General features: G+C 39.4%; 2 protein-coding genes and 1 gene segment (V, D, J or C); 2 read left to right on the top strand and 1 right to left on the bottom strand.

Annotated features, from left to right (window-relative positions):
* Nucleotides 1-1,032: 1,032 nt before the first annotated feature.
* On the top strand, nucleotides 1,033-3,107 carry LOC119087536 (probable ATP-dependent RNA helicase DDX4). Its single transcript, XM_037203439.1, has one exon. The coding sequence runs from the start codon at nucleotides 1,064-1,066 to the stop codon at nucleotides 1,682-1,684; it is 621 nt and encodes a 206-aa protein (XP_037059334.1). The 5' UTR covers nucleotides 1,033-1,063; the 3' UTR covers nucleotides 1,685-3,107.
* Nucleotides 1,033-3,133, top strand: LOC114689312 (ATP-dependent RNA helicase DDX4). Its single transcript, XM_037204308.1, has one exon. It carries the CDS (start codon nucleotides 2,045-2,047, stop codon nucleotides 3,131-3,133), a length of 1,089 nt encoding a protein of 362 aa, XP_037060203.1. The 5' UTR covers nucleotides 1,033-2,044.
* Nucleotides 3,134-13,227: 10,094 nt separating this feature from the next.
* LOC119087708 lies at nucleotides 13,228-13,773 on the bottom strand. The segment is given in 2 exon segments: nucleotides 13,228-13,550; nucleotides 13,674-13,773. Coding segments are annotated over 2 exon segments (378 nt in total).
* Between the last annotated feature and the right edge of the window lie 2,467 nt (nucleotides 13,774-16,240).

Here is a 16,240-nt window from a genome sequence, read left to right as displayed (position 1 = left end):
AGGCATGAGTCACCATGCTTGGCTGTGTCCTTGACCACATGGATTTCTGCCTCTGGAATGCTAGGATTAAAGGTGTGTGCTACCACTGCCTATCCTCTATATTTAATATTGTGGCTGTTCTGCCTCTGACCCCAGATAAGTTTATTAGGGTGCACAATATTTCAGGGAACACAGTACCATCTCACATTCTCCTTCTGTATCTTTGTTTCTCTCTTTACAAGTGATACAAAGAACATACAGCCCCAGAACCTGAGCATGGGGCCTCATTCTAAGAACTTGATATGAAAAATCCTGAGTAGTCAAGGCAGAAAGAAGGGCTAGCTTTTGTTCTGGACTTGCAACAAGAGGTTCTCCCTAGGAAGCAATGTGCAAATCCCATGCTTTGCACAGCTGTGTGAAAAGTACCACTCTTAAGGTGTAATGGCATAAAGAGTCTCCTGAATTTGTAGAAAACAAATATGATCCCTGCTACCTATAGCAAAGGGCAGATGAGAAAGACTGGATATTTATGTATTGAGACTCAAACAATCTACAAGGCCCAACCTGGCCAAGATAACAGTACTGGCTGAAGTTTCATGCAGGTGTGTGTGTGTTCTAGTCAGAATTTGAGAGTAGAGTGGGCAGACTCCTTCTCTTCCTTCAGGCTGTTCTAAAGATGAACTTAACGTCTGTCCCAATAGTACTATTCCTGAAGGGTTTTGCTTACCAACATCAGAGATTTAACCTAGTTGAAGTGGTTATTTGAATTAAGAAATCAAATCCTATAGGGACAAGCAAGACAGAAAACCAACCAACCAAAAATAGTTAAGTCTAATGGCTTTTTTTTTTCAAGACAGGGCTTCTCTGTGTAGCAGCCCTGGCTGTTATTGAACTAGCTCTGTAGATTAGGCTGGCCTCAAACTCACAGATATCCTCCTGTCTTTTGAGTGCTGGGATTAAATGTGTGTACCACCACTGCCCTGCCTTAATGGCATTTTAAGGAAAGGTGTGAGGGGGAGAAAATGTTTCCATAAGAATATAAACAACACAGGAAGCCCGGAGCGGGGAGGAACCTGTAGCTACCATGGGAGATGAAGATTGGGAAGCGGAAATCCTCAAACCTCACGTGTCTTCCTACGTTCCTGTATTTGAGAAGGATAAATACTCTTCTGGAGCGAATGGAGACACTTTTAACAGGTCTTCAGTTTCATCAGAAATGGAAGATGGACCTTCTGGAAGAGATCATTTCATGAGAAGTGGATTTTCCTCTGGAAGAAATTTGGGAAACAGAGATATTGGCGAGTCTAGTAAAAGAGAGAACACACCTTCAGCTGGGAGCTTTGGAAGAGGAAAGGGTTTTGGAAACAGAAGTTTTTTAAATAACAAGTTTGAAGAAGGTGATAGCTCTGGTTTCTGGAAAGAGTCTAATAATGACTGTGAAGACAATCCAACTCGGAGCAGAGGGTTTTCCAAGAGAGGTGGCTATCAAGATGGAAATGATTCAGAAGCTTCAGGGCCATTCAGAAGAGGTGGAAGAGGTAGTTTCCGAGGTTGCCGTGGAGGATTTGGTCTAGGAAGACCAAATAGTGAATACGACCAAGATCAGGGGACACAGCGTGGTGGTGGCCTTTTTGGTTCTAGAAAACCAGCAGCAAGTGATTCAGGTAATGGCGACACTTACCAAAGCAGAAGTGGAAGTGGATGAGGTGGCTACAAAGGGTTAAATGAAGAAGTAGTGACAGGCTCTGGAGAGAATTCCTGGAAGTCAGAAGCTGAAGGAGGAGAAAGCAGTGATATTCAAGGTCCAAAAGTGACATATATACCCCCTCCTCCACCAGAGGACAAGGACTCCATCTTTGCACATTACCAGACAGGCATAAATTTTGATAAATATGATACCATACTTGTAGAAGTTTCTGGACATGATGCACCACCAGCAATTTTGACTTTTGAAGAAGCTAATCTCTGTCAGACCCTGAATAACAACATTGCTAAAGCTGGCTATACCAAGCTTACTCCTGTGCAGAAATACAGCATCCCCATTGTGTTAGCGGGACGAGATCTGATGGCTTGTGCTCAAACAGGGTCTGGGAAGACTGCTGCTTTTCTCTTGCCTATTTTGGCTCATATGATGTGGGATGGAATAACTGCCAGTCGCTTTAAAGAGCTGCAGGAACCAGAGTGTATTATTGTAGCACCAACTCGAGAATTGATTAACCAAATTTATTTGGAAGCCAGAAAGTTTTCTTTTGGGACTTGTGTGAGAGCTGTTGTCATATATGGGGGAACCCAGTTTGGGCATTCAATCCGACAGATAGTGCAAGGCTGTAATATACTATGTGCTACTTCAGGGAGGCTGATAGATATTATAGGTAAAGAAAAGATTCGTCTCAAGCAAGTTAAGTACTTAGTTTTGGATGAAGCTGATCGAATGTTGGATATGGGTTTTGGACCAGAAATGAAGAAGTTAATTTCTTGTCCGGGAATGCCATCAAAGGAACAGCGCCAAACTCTTTTATTCAGTGCAACTTTTCCAGAAGAAATCCAGAGGTTGGCTGGGGAGTTTTTAAAGTCAAATTATTTTTTTGTTGCTGTTGGACAAGTGGGAGGAGCTTGCAGAGATGTTCAGCAAACCATTCTTCAAGTTGGCCAGTATTCAAAAAGAGAAAAACTTGTTGAGATTCTACGAAACATAGGTGATGAAAGAACTATGGTTTTTGTTGAAACCAAGAAAAAAGCAGATTTTATTGAAACTTTTCTTTGTCAAGAAAAAATATCAACTGCAAGTATTCATGGTGATCGGGAACAGAGGGAGAGAGAGCAAGATTTTGGAGATTTTCGCTGTGGAAAGTGCCCAGTTCTTGTTGCTACTTCAGTAGCTGCCAGAGGGCTTGATATTGAAAATGTTCAACATGTTATCAATTTTGATCTTCCTTCTGCCATTGATGAATATGTTCATAGAATTGGGCGTACTGGGCGTTGTGGAAATACTGGCAGAGCAATTTCTTTTTTCGATACTGAATCTGATAATCATTTAGCACAACCTCTAGTTAAAGTACTATCAGACGCTCAACAGGATGTTCCTGCATGGCTAGAAGAAATTGCCTTTAGTACATATGTACCTCCTGGCTTCAATAAGAAAAGAAATTATTAAAAAAAAAGAATATAAACAATAAAATTCCCTGTAACAATTTAGACAATCTGCTACTAATAAATATCCAATTGCTCATCCTCATGTATGTGTATACCATATAAGTCAAAGTATTCAGAATTTCCTAAGATGGAGTCATTGAGTTGGCTCAAGTGGCAAAGACACTTACTTCCAAGCCTTACTTCCTGAGTTTGATCTCCAGAACTCACAACATCAACTACCAAATATGTCCTCTGAGTACAATTGTACCATGCATGGCATGCATGTGCACATATGCATAGATACACACAACAAAGAAATAAATATTTTTTTTTAAAGAATGGCCTATGGACAATGCGATGCCATATACTAGAAACAATTCTACCTTGTTTCCTCTGTAGTGTTTTGACAACTCTATAAGTCTATTTTTTCTTACAAACAATCTATTTCTCTCAGGGTTATTAGCCTTAATATATGTTTGTTAGTACTTCAGATGCTTACTTGAACTGTATGTGAAGCAACTGCAACAAATAATCACAGTTTGACAATGTTTCTTTATATTAAAAAAATAAGAATGCAATCCATTGTTTTAATGTGTCTCTGTGTTTTTTACAAGTGAATTGTATTTTCTAGATCTTGATTAAAATAGGTACTAAAGGCAGATATGATGTGTCAGAGTTTTGCTGAGAGGCTACTTTCAGACTTGTATTGGTTCGAGCTGGAGTACATGGTACTACCTTTTGAGAAATACAAGAATCTCACACACTTAATATGCTCCATGGAGACTTGGATTATAAGAAAAATTAGCATTGGGCTGCTGCTGATTATTTTCTATAGTGCCTTTATTTTGGAAAATATTATTTTCTCAAAACATTATTTGAAATACTTGAACATCAGACATTACCATTTTGTAATGATAAAATGAGAATGTCCAATAATCTTTATGTGACATTAAAATACCACCTTTAAGTGTCTACTTCAACCTAACTCATGAAATTTTTAAATTATCTTTTCCCCTATAATACCTAAGAAAATCTACAATGGGGGCTGGAGAGATGGCTCAGAGGTTGAGAGCACTGACTGCTCTTCCAGAGGTCCTGAGTTCAATTCCCAGCAACTACATGGTGGGTCACAACCATCTGTAATGAGATCTGGCGCCCTCTTCTGTATACATAATAAATAAATAAATCTTAAAAAAAAAGAAAAGAAAATCTACAATGAATGCATCAAAGATTATTTTTCATCAAAAATAATTGTTTTGATTTTCTTGTATTCTATTTATACAGAAAGCACCACAGTCCTTATTCTGAAAAAATCTCCATTGCTTATTGTGTACAAATATACTGTGAGTAGGAAAATAACCTGATAAGGAATCATATGAACCTGATATATTCATAGCACATTGAACACTAAAAGTTTCACAAAGGAGGAAACAGAGAAGTCCCCATTATGTGTCTCTAATTTTGACCATAGTCAATAGTGAACATGGAGTCATGCAGGTGAGCTGTGATACAACTGCTCTGAATTTCAGGTGTGTTTATTTAGGGACTATCAAGGTGGTAGACTGCTATAATTCATATGACTTGCACATCAGGCTTGTATATGTATGTCATCACAGAAAGCTTAGTGACAATGAATTCAGGAGCATTATAGGACCTCACATTCTGTTGACTGTCCTGTAGGTCTGTCAACTCACACTTCCCAAATTAGAACTGCACAGGATGAGAATCAAGTCACTTCAAAGATTGTTCATGCACAAGTTTAAATGGATGCTGTTCTTTAAGGGAATGGGTTTCCATGAATGAGAGTTGAACTCAAAGTACCCTTTCTCCAGATATTCTCCATCTTTCAGGCTGGTGGGAGACAATTCCTAAACTAGCGGCCATGTAGAGCAGAGGCTGACTGCTTTATCACAAACAATAATTTGGAGTAGAGGCTCATTTCACCTAGATTCTGGACAGTTTATTTTTAAAACTGCTCTGAATTTCTAATTCTAAACTGCATATATGTTTCCTCTTATTGTTATAAAATGTTGTCATATATACTTTATGAATAAGGAAGGGAAGTTTGCATTCCCTTCCTCTATGTTAAAATTTGTCTCTTTTTGCTGAAGAAAGCATCTGGTAAGGTTTATCTGAATTCTGCATGTTTCACATACCAATGTAAGAGCACTAGCAAGATAATATTAAGACTATTATATTAGTGCTTTTTTTTTCTACTCAGAGACTATGAGTGAGCCAAAATTATCTGAATAAAATAAGGGCAGAAGCTTTAGTTTGTAACATTTGAACAGGTGTTTACTCATCAATAAAAGGACCTTGTATGACACAACTGAGCACTAACAATATCTTCTTAAGCTCTCCTTCCAGAGAGAAATGAGCAAAAATGCACACACGTTCACATACTCCTAACATCTTCAATAAATGGGTCAATTACAATACATAAATAAAACATTTGGAGTAGAAATTGTGTCAGGATAAATGCCTGTCAATGGGACTTTAATACTGTTGATACAAAGTGGAATGATATTAAATGACAATAAACAACAAGAAGTTACAATGAAGAGTGGGATAGCTACATATGTCAGTGTACTAACCATAGGCATTTTCAGGGACATTGCATTGTTGCTATACTTTTGAAACATTTTAATATTTCAAAGCAAACTTCCAACAAACCAATCAAGAAGTGGCACAGTTCATGTAAGGAACCTTGCATCAGGTGGCTCAGTGGCTGCTTCCAACAGAAAAGAGAGCTTTTTCTACTACTTGTGTTCTATAAAAGAAAGAATTGCACTTCTAGTACCAGAAACCTTCCCTCTTAGACCAGCAGCTCTCACTCATGTTACACACACACACACACACACACACACACACACACACACACACACACACACACACACACTAATTTCAGTCTCTTGAGGATGTGTTTGTTTCATGGATGCAGTGGCTTTTGAACATGCCAGTCTAAAGATCAGCATACCACCTATGGACTCCATTTTGGGATATGCCACTCACCTAATGTACTTGCCTTCCTGTGACCCTTTCCTGAATGAGCTACAGGCATATAGCAGACACCAAAAATGCAACTAACAACCTGTTAACAACTGCATGAACTTGACTGAATACCTGGTTCTGAATAGTGTGATACATTTCCCCTCTCCTTAAAGACCTCCAAACCTGGACAGATTCCATGTAGTCTTACTCTGAATAATGTCAAAATGAGAATTGGGTAACTTGAAATGGTTTGGAGTTCAAGTATAATAAAAGAAACTGTGTCCAGAAATCAATAAATCCTTTAATTTTTCTCTCTGGTGATTTGGCCGCTGAGATACATAAACAGTTATTACATCTGTGTTGGGAGAGATTCCCTGTCCTTCAATCAACAGTGGGGCAGAGCTTGTGTTTATAAACTAAAGGAATGGGACATTGTTGCCTAATAGGTTTAAATAATTGTAATATTTCAAATATGATTGTGCTTCTACATTAGCTTGGATGAAGAGAAGAGAGCTGGAGGAAATCTTTCTCTAATGCAGTACAAACAAATCAGGCCAAGAAGATGAAAAACGAATTAAAATATTAAATTGCCAAATATTAAATTCCATAATTAGCTTCACTAATTATGGAAGAGTAATATGTATATATAGAGAACACTCAGAAATTTCATCCTTCAGCTTAGGGTTATAGCGATGGAGTAAATAAAAAATACATATAATATGAAAGTTTGGGTAAGAGGAATATATTTTACATAAGGAAAACAAAAGTGAGGTAGACATATACATGTATATTTGCCATAATGGAATTTAAAAACCTAGAAGGAGACAAAAAAGCCTAGCATGCAACAGTAAAGAAAGGAATTAAACAAATACATGTTTCTCAGCTACTTCTCTGTGATGCTGAGTAGCTTTGTGCAAGGGAAACAACTTAAATTTGGATTAACATTGATTCACATTTACCTAAGCTGGTCCTATTTCCTGAGAAGCCCCCTAACATGCCATCATTCTGTTGTAGAAGAAATGCTTTTACAAGGGCTGTGGTTCATAGTTCATGTGTTTCCATTCATTTGGTTATTTGTTCCTGTGTTTTATCCAACCTTGGTTTCAACAATTCTTGCTCATATAAAACCTCCTCTTTCTCACTAATTAGACTCCCAGCACTCCACCCAGGGCCTAGCCGTGGATGTCTGCATTCAGATTCCTCAGTCCTTGGATGGAGTTTCTGGCACAATTATTAGGGTGTTTGGCCATCCCATCACCAGAGTAGGTCAGTCCCGGCTGTCTCTCGACCATTGCCAGCAGTCTATTGTGGAGGTATCTTTGTGGATTTCTGTGGGCCTCTTTAGCTCTTTGTTTCTTCTTTTTCTCATGTGGTCTTCATTTACCATGGTCTCCTATTCCTTGTTCTCCCTCTTTTTTCTTGATCCAGCTAGGATCTCCCGCTCTCTTTCCCTCGACACGCGCCCTTCATTGCTCCCACTCATGTCAAGGTTGTTCATGTAGAACTCATTCATTTCTCCGTGTCTTTCTTGGGGTCCTGTTTTCCAGGTAGCCTCACTGGTGATGTGAGTAGCAGTCCAGTCATCCTTGTTCCACATATAGCATCCTCCTATGAGTGAGTACATTCCATATTTGTCTTTCTGAGTCTGGGTTACCTCACTCAGGATTATTTTTTCTAGATCCATCCATTTGCCTGCAAACTTCATGATGTCATTGTTTTTCTCTGCTGAGTAGTATTCCATTGTGTATATGTGCCACAATTTATTTATCCATTCTTCAGTTGAAGGGCATCTACTTGTTTCCAGGTTTTGGCTATTACAAACAATGCTGATATGAACATAGCTGAGCAAGTGCTCTTGTGGTATGATTGAGCATTTCTTGAGTATATACCCAAGAGTGGTATAGCTGGATCTTGGGGGAGATTGATTCCCAATTTTCTAAGAAAGCGCCATATTGATTTCCAACGTGGTTGTACAAGCTTGCATTCCCACCAGCAGTGGAGGAGAGTTCCCCTAGTTCCACATCCACTCCAGCATAATGTGTCTTCAGTGTTTTTTATCTTAGCCATTCTGACAGGCGTAAGGTGGTATCTCAGAGTTGTTTTGATCTGCATTTCCCTGATGATTAGGGATGTTGAGCAATTCCTTAAATGTCTTTCAGCCATTTGAGTTTCCTCTGTTGAGAATTCTCTGTTTAGTTCTAAAGCCCATTTCTCAATTGGACTGTTGGTCATTTTGATGTCTAATTTCTTGAGTTCCTTATATATTCTGGATATCAGTCCTCTGTCAGATGTGGGGTTGGTGAAGATCTTTTCCCACTCTTGAGGCATTACAATCCCCTGACTTCAAGCTCTACTATAGAGCTACAGTAATAAAAACAGCTTGGTATTGGCATAAAAACTGACATGTGGACCAATGGAATCGAATTGAAGAACCTGACATTAACCCACACACCTATGAACATGCAATTTTTGACAAAAAAGCCAAAAGGGTACAATGGAAAAAAGAAAGCATCTTCAACAAATGGTGCTGGTATAACTGGATATCAATGTGTAGAAGGCTGCAAATAGATCCATATCTGTCACCATGCACAAAACTTAAGTCCAAGTGGATCAAGGACCTCAACATAAATCCAGCTACTCTGCACCTGCTAGAAGAGAAAGTGGGAAGGAGTCTTGAACACATTGCCATAGGAGATCTCTTCCTAAATATAACACCAGTAGCACAGACACTGATTGAAACAATAAATCAATGGGACCTGTGGAAACTGAGAAGCTTTTGTAGAGCAAAGGATACAGTCAACAAGGCAAGAGACAGCCTATAGCCCATTTTTTAATTGGATTGTTAGGTATTTTGATGTCTAGTTTTTTTAGTTCTTTATATGTTCTGGAGAGCAGCCCTCTGTAAGTTGTCGGGTTGGTGAAGATCTTATTGACTCTGTCCTTTACCCTACAAAGGCTTCTCAGTTTCAAGAGCTCCAATTTATTAATTGTAGCTTGCAGTGTCTGTGCTAATGGTGTTATATTTAGGAAGTGATCTCCATTGCCAATGGATTCAAGAGTATATCCTACTTTCTCTTCTATCAAGTTCAGAGTAACTGGATTAATGTTGAGGTCTTTGATCCAATTGGACTTAGGTTTTGTGCATGGTGACAGATATGGTTCTATTTGCAATCTTCTACATGTTGACATCTAGTTATGCCACCATAATTTATTGAAGATGCTTTCTTTTTTCCATTGTACAGCTTTGCTTCTTTGTCAAAAATTAGGTGTTCATATGTATGCGGATTAATGTCAGGGTCTTCAGTTTGATTCCATTGGACGACATGTCAGTTTTTATGCTAGCACCAAGCTGTTTTTATTACTGTAGCTCTATAGTAGAGCTTGAAGTCAGGGATTGTGATGCCTCCAGAGGTTTCTTTATTGTACAGCATTTCTTTAGCTAGCCTGGGTTTTTTGTTGTTTGTGTTTTTCCATATGAAGTTGAGTATTGTTCTTTCCAGGTCTGTGAAGAATTGTGTTGGGATTTTGATGGGGATTGCATTGAATCTGTAGATTGCTTTTGGTAAGATTGCCATTTTTACTATGTTAGGTTTGCAGACAAATGGATGGAACTAGAAAATTTCATCCTGAGTGAGGTAACTCTGACTCAGAAAAAAATATGGTATGTACTCACTCAGAAGTGGATACTAGATATAAAGCAAAGGATAACCAGAATGCAACCCACAGATCCAGGGAGACTAGCTAGTAAGGAGGACCCTAGGAAAGATACAGGGATCGCCCAGCAATGGAGAAATGGATGAGATCTACATGAGCAAACTGAAAGTGTGTGTGTGTGGGGGGTAATGGAGGGCAACAGACAGGGTCATGAGAACTTAGGGGTGCTGGAGGTTTGAGCTGGAACAGGAACACAGTGGGAGAACATGGAAAAAGATACCATGAAAAATGGAGGCACCATGGGAATGGGAGAAGCAGAGAACTAGGGAGGTCCCTAGGAATCCAGAAAGTTGACTTCACCATAGACTACTGGCAAAGGTGGAGAGGATGCCTGAGCTGACCTACTCAGGTGATCAGACAGCTGAATACCCTAACTGACATCATAGAGCCATCATCCAGTGACTGATGGAAGCAGATGCAAAGATCCATGGCAAGCTCCTAGGCAGAGCTTCAGGAGTCCATTTGATGAGAGAGAGGAAGGATTCTATAAGCAAGAGATATCCAGACCATGATTGGAAAAAGTACAGAGACAACTAGCCAAACTAGTGGAAAAACATGAACTGTGGACCAATAGTTGAGGAGCTCCCATGGTACTTGACTAGGCCCTCTGGATAAGTAAGACAGTTGTTTAGCTTGAACTGTTTAGGGGGCCTCAGGTAGAGGACCTATCCCCAGTGTATAAGCTGGCTTTTTGGTACCTAGTGCCTATGGTGAGACACTTTGTGTAGCCCTGGTGCAGAGAGAAGGGGCTTGAACCTGCCTCAACTGAATGTACCAGACTCTGCTGACTCCCCATGGGAGATTTTGTTTGGGGGAGGTAGGAATCAGGGTGGTCTGTGGTGGAAGGCTGGCAGGGGGAGGGAAGACAGAGAATCTGTAGTTGATATGTAAACTGAACAGAAAATCTCTTAATAAAAAAAAAAAACTAACCAGTTAACAATGCTTAAAAAAAAAAACAAAAAAACTGGGCATTCTCTCCAACTCCATGAACTACTTTCAAATTATATTTCCCCAATTTGCACATGATGTCAAAGTAATGAAGCTAATGTTCCTAAAAGAGACTCTAAATTTGATTAATTCATCAAGAATTTATGTATAAAGTTTAGCAACATCATAATTAAGAAAATCAGAAGTCAGCTAAGTGTTAGCGCACACCTTTAATTACATTAATCACAGCACTAGAGAGACAGAGGCAGGCATATCTGTGTGGTTTTGAGGCCAACCTATTGTACAGAATGAGTTTCAGGACAGCCAGGGCAACAGAGAGAAATCCTGTCTTGTCAAACAAACAAATCATTAGCCTAGAAAAGTATTATTATATATTGTGTTCCCCAATATATTGTAAACACTAATGAATTTATCTGGGGTCAGAGAACAGAACAGCCACTAGATATAGAGGCTAGAATATTGATGTAACCAACAGTCTTATTAAATAAGAAACACAGAAACAATGTAAAAGAGAAAGCCGAGAGGTCAGAGCTCAGAGCTAAAATCTCACCCTTCCTCCTGCTGTCCCAGCTTCCCGAAAGAGAGCTATATCCTGTCTGTTCACTTTTTTTATAGTATGTTGTTCTGCCTTCTCATTGGTTGTAAACCCAAACACATGACTGCCTCGTCACTGTCTGAATGTACAGCCCCCTAGGTCTTAAAGGCATATGTCTCCAATGCTGGCTGTATCCTTGAACACACAGAGATCTATGGGATTAAAGGCGTGTGCCACCACCGCCACACTGTCTATGGCTCTAATAGCTCTGACCCCTGGGCAACTTTATTTATTAACATACAATCAAAATCACATTTCAGTACAATTAGAATACCACCACACTAGAAAACAGTGGCACATATACCTTTTATCCTAGCATTCTGAAGGTAGAGATTTCTCTGGATCTCTGTGAGTTCAAAGCCACACTGAAATAGCCAGGCATGGTACCACATGCCTTTAATCCTAGGAAGTGATGGTAGGAAGCAGAAAGGTAAATAAAGCATTAAACCTCGTTAAATTTTTAGGCTTTTAGCAGCAGGTTTAGCTGAGATTGATTCCGGATGAGGACTCAGAGGCTTCCAATCTGTGGAAACAGGCTCAGCTGAGGAATTGGCAAGGTGAGGTTAGCTGTGGTTTGTTCTGCTTCTCTGATCTTCTAGCATTCACTCCAAAACCTGGCACCAGCTTGGTTTTTATTAATAAGACCTTTTAAGGTTCATGCTACAATTAAATGTTCTCACTTGATATTTCTCTTTAGTATTAACCTACAGGAATTGAGTCTGTGTGCACTATAGAGGCACAGGTAGACAGATACATGAGTGGGGCATCATAAAGAGACAGTAAATAGTACTTACTCACACAAAATATCTTTTTAAAAGATTTATTTTATGAATAAGTGCTTTATCTGTAGGTATTTTATGCCAGATGATAGCAGCAGATCCCACTATAGATGGTTGTGTGCCACCATGTGGTGGCAAGTAATTGAACTCAGCACCTCTGGAAAAAAGGCAGTGCTCTTATCCACTGAGATAACTTCCCACACACACTCCCAAACACACACACACACACACACACACACACACACACACACAAACACACACAATTTTTAAGCAAACAAAAAATGGAGTATAGATTTCTTTTGTTTTAGTGTTTTCTCCTGTTTCTAAAACTGTTCTATGGAATATCAATTCTTCATTAATACCACATTCAGTAGCATGTTTTATGATAACCATTTACTCCATATGATTTCAAATAAACAAAACTATATTCTATTTCATATAGTAGCATTAAAAGTCATGAGTGTTATTCAATATTGTTTAATAGTTGTAAGCAGACCACTGGGCATGGGAACTATTAGCAATCTACTGGAGTGCTGCAGACAGCTGAGAGCATCAATACCGCACTACTAGGATTGTGAGACACAGCAGAGAATCATGGTTAGACAGTCTTCACTTTCTCTGACACATGTGCTCTCACTTTTGTGAGAAAGCCTGGAATCCTCTCTACTGTCAACTTCTCTCAGTAATGTTTCTCTCCCCTTTTAATACTATAGATTAGAAGCTTATTTTCTGTTTTAAGAGAACCTGTGTTGGAGCGGTCAAAGTAGTTTTCACTGTTATGTATGAATCCCACCTGGTGATACAACTCAGGCCCCTCACAGGGAATAACTGTGTCCTCTCTTAAGACAGAAAATGCATAGATACTCTTAACTGCTGGAGATGAAGAGGAAGAAAGACAGGGATGGTACAGACAGGACCATTTAGCCTCTCTTTAGTTCAACAAAACTACAAAAATTTAGTTGCACAAAATTAAATGACACTCCAATGGCTTTGAAAAATCCTGTGACATCTGAGAAAGAGTTTCAGTGCATGACCCACGAGCAGAAGCAGCTGGGACAGTTCAGCCTCTCACTTCTGCTTCCATGAGGTTTATGTTATGACTTGTATCACTGTGGAAGGGGTACTAATACCTTGCTGACAGTAATATGTTGCAATATCTTCAGGCTCTAGGCTACTGATGGTGAGAGAAAAATCTGTCCCAGACCCACTGCCACTGAACCTTGATGGGACCCCATCTTCCAAGCTATCTGCACCATAAATCAGAAGCTTAGGAGCTTTCCCTGGTTTCTGTTGGTACCAGTTTAAAGCATAGCTAATATCCTGACTGGCCCGACAAGTGATAGTGACTCTGTCTCCCAGAGAGGCAGACAGGGAGGTTGGAGACTGGGTCATCTGGATGTCACATCTGGCACCTAGGAGTGGAGACATAATAATAAATTCCCACTGAGTTAAGTATGATAAGAGAGGACCTCCCCCAAATGCCAGTTAACAATAATCACTGTAACAGTGAAATTCCCATTTTAGTCCTTCTTTACCTGGAAGCCAGAGCAACAGAAGCCCGAGGAGCTGAGCACGGGCCCTCATGTCCATGCTGAGTCCTGACTGCCGTGACAACTGTACAGGGTGTGACTGGTATATGAAGAAGTCCTCAAGGCTGTGCAGTGAGTGCATGCAAATCACTGGGAAACAGTTAGGGTGGGCACAACTGTAAGACTTGCTCATCTCAGTAACTGAGCATAAGTAGAGTGTCCCCAGATGCCCAAGATGAGACCACATATATGCCCCCAGAGAATGCTTTACTTCTTAAAAATTATAAATAATACGTTGGAGGTTATTTGAAAACTTCTACTATACATAAGACCTCTTTTTAATTATATATTTCAATATTATATTGTGGGTAGTATAGAATAATATCCTGCTGTCAATAAATATACAACAGAGAAGGGATTATTAAATCTTTAACTCACTGAAATAGTTCCTATTGGTTAAAAAATAGTGTGTACCTTTCTTCAGAAGGTTATGTTTATTTGCTGTAGTCATTACATAAATTAAAAGATAATTTTTTATTTGGATCATTTTTGTAGGAACTAATAAAAGACTTAAGAGCCTTAACTGTGTTTACTAAAGTGCCAAGTAATGAATACACATGGGTACACATAAAACCTTGATCATAACTGCATATGTCACTTGGATTTCTGACTCCATCTGAAGATCGAGGTACTTTTGTACCCACAGACTGCATGAGAAGGACCTTTTTCTTAGTTTGGAGTCTTCCATATTTAGCCTGTTTCCTGCCTTTCCCTACTATGTCCCACAATTCCTCAGCATGAAGGATTTACCATTAATTATAGACATGAGCATTGTAAGAGAAAACACTGATACTCAATACATAGCTCTGCTGTGTATTACAGATGATATTTACACCTTCATACTCTTGAACAGGAAACTGGATATCATCCTGATTCAGACATCAGTCTCACTGTCTACTTGTGTTTCAGTCTACCAGCAACCTAAGATGCAGAAATCTTTTGCATCTTCATAACACCCAACATTTGAACATCAAACATCGCCACACTCAAAACTTTGGTTTGGCCATCCATTCTTAATTATCAGCAGGAGAAGTAGAATCAGTTCTGTGTTCAGTTCTCATGTCCATGAGTTTGGAACATTGGGTTTCTTAAAACATTACTGTTGAAAGGCCAGACAGTCTGTGGCAGCCTATGCATAATCTTGCTGACTTTTCCAGGGATCTGGACTTGAGGATGGCTGTGAACAAATGCCTAGTTATAAAGCAGTTTCTTCAAAATACACCACACCTTCCCCATCAGAAGTATCACACAGCTCTTTTGGCTGGATTAATAGGTAATGCTGGTTCTCTCATGCCTCATTCATTTCCTCTTCTTTCTGCATGATAATCTACCAGCTGCATCTGTGACCTCTGTTTGCTCTCTGAAATTTGGAGACAGTTCTGCATTCTCACATAATATCCCCAGTATCTAGGGAAGCTTTACTCAGCACACTTTCGCGTGGATAATAAAGAAGGAGGTTGACAATTCCCCTCAACCCAAAACATGCAAGTCATTATTTTGCAGAACAATTAGGAACTGAATTCCTACCATACCTGCATTAATAATATATGCAAATATGAAGGGAAATCCAGAAACATTCAACGCCTCTTTACCAATGACCCCTAGATTGGATTAAGTATTAAATATTTTTTTCTGGATTATAACCTCCTAAGTAAGTGTGTATCAATGGTACAGTAGTGAGCATACCTATCTTATAATAAAACTCCAACAACTTATTAAGAAACTCTAACATACCTACTGTACAATAATCAGTAGTCTTGAGATTTGTGTGTCTTCCTACTCTGTTGCTTAATAAATAGTGCAGAAATCTTAGACAGGCTCAGTTTCTTAGTACTAGCTTAATTTTAGTCAGCCAGTCACAAAATCACTCAGCACTATGAACTTGACACAGGAAGGAAAAACCATGGTTGAGCAGAAGAAGACTCTCTGATCCATCACCTGGGTAAGAACTTTTTTCCCCAAGTGGGAGCACCATGGGAGTGACTCCGTACACTGCTGACAGTGATTTTTGGTAACTCTCCTGGCTCCTAAAGAATAGAGTGAAATCTTTCCTGTACTCACTGCCTCTGAAATAGTCAAACAGACCAGATGCCAGGGAGTAGGCCCAGGTTTATTAGCCTTAGCAATGGATCACTGAGTCTGCTGTCACCAAGCCATTAAGTACTTCTGGTTGGACCTCTGTACAGGATTTTACCAGATTGATGGTTACTAGTGATTGGCAACTTGACAGGACCTGCAGTTGGCAATTAGACAAAGATCTGTACACCTGTGAGATATTTAGACAATACATGGATAAAAGTAGCCATGATTGTAAGGATTAGCTTCATTAGGCTTGCTGAAGTGAGAAACTCATCCATTATACTTAGAGGCACATTCTCGTGTGCTCCATACATCATGAGGCCTGTGAAAAATCTTTTGCCTGCTCTTCTGCTTGCACTTGAATCTAGCTGTGGAGTTCTCTATCTACTTTATCTCAATATTAAATCCTAGAATATATAAACCATAGCTTGTAT

Source organism: Peromyscus leucopus, chromosome 3, assembly GCF_004664715.2.
Source record: "Peromyscus leucopus breed LL Stock chromosome 3, UCI_PerLeu_2.1, whole genome shotgun sequence".
NCBI classification, from domain to species: domain Eukaryota; kingdom Metazoa; phylum Chordata; class Mammalia; order Rodentia; family Cricetidae; genus Peromyscus; species Peromyscus leucopus.
This window is presented reverse-complemented; position numbering and strand designations above follow the sequence as displayed.